Here is a 4,801-nt window from a genome sequence, read left to right on the forward strand (position 1 = left end):
GGCTTTTCTAACCCAGAGAGCCAGGCACGCCCCTCCCGCCCCTGGTGAGTGAGGTCTGACCACCTCAACTCCGGAAACACACAAACGCCACTTCAGAGGCGCAGCCGCAGGGCCAGCACCTCGCGGACGTTTGACAGACATCACAAGATGATTTATGTAACCCCCTTATATAATGGGAGTATTTCTCTCAAAGACTGGCCTGAGGCAGGCTGTCAGCTGTAATCAGAACAGACAGGCCTTTCCACTTCCTTGGAACGAAAGGCATTGGGCTGAAATAAATCCCTTTGGTTGCCAGGCCGGGGGCATCCTGCCCTGGTGACCTCCCCTCAGGACCGAGGCTGAGCGCCAGCGTGGCGGTGCCCTCAGGGCAGCCGGAGACCCTGTGATGCCCTGAAGAAGTCCCAGCCCCCTCGCCAGTCCCTGCGCCCCTGGCCACAGCCCAGCTGCAGTGACACAGACAAGTGTCGTGTGACCATCTTTAAGGTGGAGCTAAAAGGAGCTTGCTGGCAGAGTGGAAAATGAGGATTAAGAGAGATCATCTGCAGGGCGCCGGGGTGGCTCAGTCGGTTAAGCATCCGACTTCAGCTCAGGTCATGATCTCACAGTTTGTGAGTTTGAATCCCACACTGGACTTGCTGTCAGCAGAGAGCCCACTTCGGATCCTCTGTCCCCATCTATCTGCCTCTCCCCTGCATTGGGGCGCCTGGATGGTGCGGTTAGCGTCCGACTTTGGCTCAGGTCATGATCTCACCGTTCGTGAGTTCGAGCCCCGTGTCGGCCTCTTGCTGACAGCTCCGAGCCCGGAGCCTGCTTCAGGTTCTGTGTCTCCTCTCTCTCTCTGTTCTCCCCCACTCATGCTCTCTCTCTCTCTCTCTCCCTCAAAAATGAATAAATATTAAAAATTAAAACTCTCGTCTGTGGCCAGGACCGGCACGGTGCCTGGCTCAGAGTCCGTGCCCTTCCCCCAGCTCTTCCCATCTGGGCTGGGTCCACGGCTGCCCAGGGAAGCCCAGCCTGGGCACGGCTCACCCATAAAGAGGGGCCGGTGTGACAGGAATAAGATGACAGCCGTGCTTTTGTGCCCCTGTCGGGCGATCCCCAGGGACCACCGCCCCCCACTGACCCCAGGTACCGTGCCCCGTGTCTGTCACCTTGACCGTATCTTTGGCAGCCTCTCTGGTGCGTCTCTTCACCGAACCCAGCACAGGGCCAGGAATGAAAAGTCCGTTTAATCTCAACTGCCAATTCCGATTTGATTGGTGATGGCTGGCAGGTGCCCCATGGAAAGATTCCAAGGGCCCCGCAGGGCTCGGCAGTTAGAATGCCCTCATCGGCTAGTCATGTCTTCCGTGGGCATGAGGGAGACGGCCTGGCTGGGTGCCAGGGTTCCCTGCCTCCAGCTCCCGGTCACAGGCTGCCAAGCCAGGGCGTGCAATGTTTGGCGTTCTGGTAACCCAGCCCTTGGGATTTTAAACAAGGAAACAGAGTCCCAGAGAAGGACAGTGACTTTTCCAAGTCCTCAAGTGTTCCCACTTCCCAGAGCAGAGCTCACGGACTCAATTCAACACACGGAGACCAGAGTGGGGAGGCATTTTGGAGAATAGAGGCAGCGAGATGTTTAGGACAGTGGAGAGGGGAGGTCGACACAGGGAGGGGCCAGATAAAGTTAGGAAGAAAAGCAGAATCCCCCACGTGCATGCAGTAGGCACATAATAAATGCTTGTTGAACAAATGAATGAACAAAGCACAGCATGGAGCAAAATGACTGGTCGGCTTCTGAGTGATGCTGGGGGCTCCCGTAGCCAGTCATATAGCATCCTGGGAACAGCAGATGCTCTGTGACCCTCCTGGTCACAGCTGTCCCTTGGCAGTTCTGCATAAACAATGCACCCTTTCGTCAGAGAGGAACCCTTGCCTCTCTGGGATTTCCTAAGAGAGGGGCGACAGGGGCCCCACTCCCCTTAAATACCATGATGCACTGAGAGCTTTATAGCTGCTATCTCAGATATAATACAATCATCAGTGACAAACCAATGACTGAATAAATAAAACTTCCCATATGACAGATTAGGAAACTGAGGCTGCAGGTGGTAGAAAAGCTCTCTTCTGACTGCTGAGCAAAGTGGCAGAGGACCTGGGGTTTGGACTCGGTGTCTACCCCACAGCGCCCCTCAGAGGAGGTAGGGGATCTTCTCCCTCCTGGCTTGTGGCCTCTGGCTTCACAGCCCAGGCCTCTGCCTACTACCTGGGCCACCTGCCCCCATTTGGTAAGATACAGGGGGCTCCCTTTTGTCATCTAACTTTTATTTCCTGACCTCCGACCATAATAACTCTGTCTGTAGCCCAGATCCAGCCCAAACTACACAGTGTAAAAATTCTCTGAATAAAGTCTGGGGGGGAGAGAGAGAGAGAGATTTGCATAATCAATAATTCCCAGGCTCCCCTGTGTGGTCCTGCTCAGATAAGAAGAGTTACCACAGTGAATCCAGGAGCCCCCTCACCTCCTCTGGGGTAGCACCTCTGACAAGGTAGTGCAGGCCAACGCTGTCAAACGTCACGCCCGTAGGTGGCCTTCCGTGCCTGGCACATGGTCGCTACTCCTGGGAACACGTTTCTCACCTGAAAGCAGAGGTAATGCACGTATCTTAAGAGTCAGGCAATTACGTGGGGCGCCTGGGTGGCTTAGTCGGTTAAGCATCTGACTTTCGCTGAGGTCATGATTTTGCGGTTCGTGGGTTCAAGCCCTGCGTCGGGCTCTGTGTTGACTGCCAGCNGTGGAGAAAGAGTTGGGTCCTACCCCGCTATAAGACATACCAAGGCGTGGTGGAGGGGGAGAGAGAACCCCAAATAGTGCCCAAGGGCTTGACCGCATCTAGCTCAAGTCCAAAGACATCTGTGAGTGACAGTTCCCATCAGACCCTGAATGAGAACCACCTGTGCTGGATGATAAGGTGAAGGAAACAGGGCCCCAGCTCCACAGATCCCTTCCCACGGGCTAAAGGATGCGGTGGGTGGCTTTCTCTCTGTCAGGATGGAGTGGAGGGGATTCTAGGGGGAGAGAGTGTAGGTAGAGGAGGGAGGTAAGAGGCATGAGACGTGGGCTGGACTGTGCAGACCCCTCCCAGGGGCCAGAGATGCCGACTTCTCCGGCAGCTCCCCCCTAATCCTGCCCAGAGTGTGAAGTGAGGCAGCAGATGCGGGCTCACTATGTCCCGGTGAAGCCTGGCGTTGGGTCCTCGGCCACAGCTCCAGGGTCGGTGTGCCTCTTCTCCCTGCTCTGTACTCACAGCCCGGAAAACTCCATGGGTCTCACGAGCTTTCAGTCCCAGTTGTGAGCCGATCACTCCCTGTGTCTGTCTCCAGCCTGGACCTCTCAGACCCTAAACTCCAGAGTCCTAGCCAGCAGCTCCCTCGCCCTCTCCCCAAGATCTTCAAGATTCTCGAGCTTTCTGCACCCAAAGCTGAGCTCCAGGTTTTCTCCCCAGGCTTCTCCATCCCAACTAACGGCGGCTCTCTCCTTCCAAGCGCTCACGCCAGACCTCAGAGCCGTCCCCGATGCCACTGTTGTATCCATCCGTCAGCTCACCCCCCGGGCTCTCCTTGCAAACCGTACCGACAATCCCACCCCTCGTCACTAGTCCTCTGCTCTACCCTGGACCCGTCTCCCACCATCACTCACCTCACCTGGACCCTTTCAGAGCCTCCTAACTGGGCCCTCTGTCCCCCTCCCCACACGCGGAGTTTTACCAACCTTTGTCCTAGATATTTGCCCTGGATATAATGTTAATTTAAATATTAATTACAGTGCCCAGGAAATCACAGTGAACATTGGAGAGTCACTCTTTCTTCCTCCGCCTTCAATTCTGCCAAATGGTCATCTCATGTGGAGGGAATATCCAAAGTCTGTTCCCTCTCCCACCCCCAAAAGAGCACAAACCTTCGATGTGGGGCCGCCCTCTGGCGCCCCCTGTGAGCACGCGGAGCAGTACAGGGACGCGTGGGCGCTCTCGGAGACCAGCAAGCACTGGCCAGAGCTTTATATACTTGGAAGAGACACAGACGGGCTCAGCTCACCCTCCAAGCCCTCCGACCGTACTATAGGGCTCCTCTGAGTAGCCTGTTCCACAGAGGAGGAAACTGAGGCACGCAGTGATTTGTTCGGGTTCATTCAGCCAGGAACCGGCTGACCCGACACCTGGACACCAGGCCCGTCTGAGTCGGGAGGCCCCTCGCTGCTTCTTATCAGAAACGTGCCAGCCCAGGAAACAAGTGACAGCGTCCGTTATGAACTTCTCAGACACGCCCAAATCAGCCTGCAAGAGCCCCATCACCTCAGCCAGACCCTGAAAGGTAGGTGTGCCAGGTAAACTGAGGCAGCTTGGGGCCCTGGATAAGAGCTGAGTTCCCGGTCAGGCAGTTGGCCCGGAGAACTTTGTTTCGATGGCTGGTTGAGTGACGGCCTAATTTCTTCCTCTGCAAAGACTGCATTTTGTATGTATCTGGGGTCACTCTCCGCCTGTACGCCCTGTCGCCGGGTCAACGGAATCTCCTTCCTGCCTTGGTCCCTGTGAGGACCCGAATGGCCCCTGTGGGTGTCCAGCAGACACCCTGAATCACAGCAGAGGTGGTGGGGGTCTTGGAGACCCTGAGAAACACCAGGGAGTCAGACGAGGGGGCTTTGAAGTGACTGACCTGGCTTCACGTCTCCGTTGTGACGCCTACCAGCTGAGTGACCAAGCATAGGTCACTTAACCTCTCTGAGCTTCAGTTTCCTCCCGTATCACCAGAGGGGACCGCATTA

At 56.0% G+C, this 4,801-nt stretch overlaps 1 protein-coding gene across 3 annotated transcripts in view; it reads right to left on the minus strand.

The window, feature by feature from the left end:
- Positions 1–1,237, minus strand: part of FAM181A (family with sequence similarity 181 member A) — an 8,228-nt gene extending 6,991 nt beyond the window's left edge. The window contains exon 1 of one of the 3 annotated variants that reach the window (XM_077780901.1): positions 1,152–1,237. Coding sequence is in view for 1 of the 3 variants with exons in the window: in XM_077780899.1 (XP_077637025.1) it covers positions 752–856 (105 nt within the window). In the remaining 2 variants the exon portion in view is untranslated. Of the gene's footprint in view, positions 1–751; positions 874–1,132 lie in introns of those variants that run through there. The other 2 variants (XM_077780900.1, XM_077780899.1) reach the window with 2 other exon arrangements.
- Positions 1,238–4,801: the final 3,564 nt, after the last annotated feature.

Source organism: Crocuta crocuta, unplaced genomic scaffold (genome assembly GCF_008692635.1).
Source record: "Crocuta crocuta isolate KB4526 unplaced genomic scaffold, BGI_CrCroc_1.0 scaffold299, whole genome shotgun sequence".
NCBI classification, from domain to species: domain Eukaryota; kingdom Metazoa; phylum Chordata; class Mammalia; order Carnivora; family Hyaenidae; genus Crocuta; species Crocuta crocuta.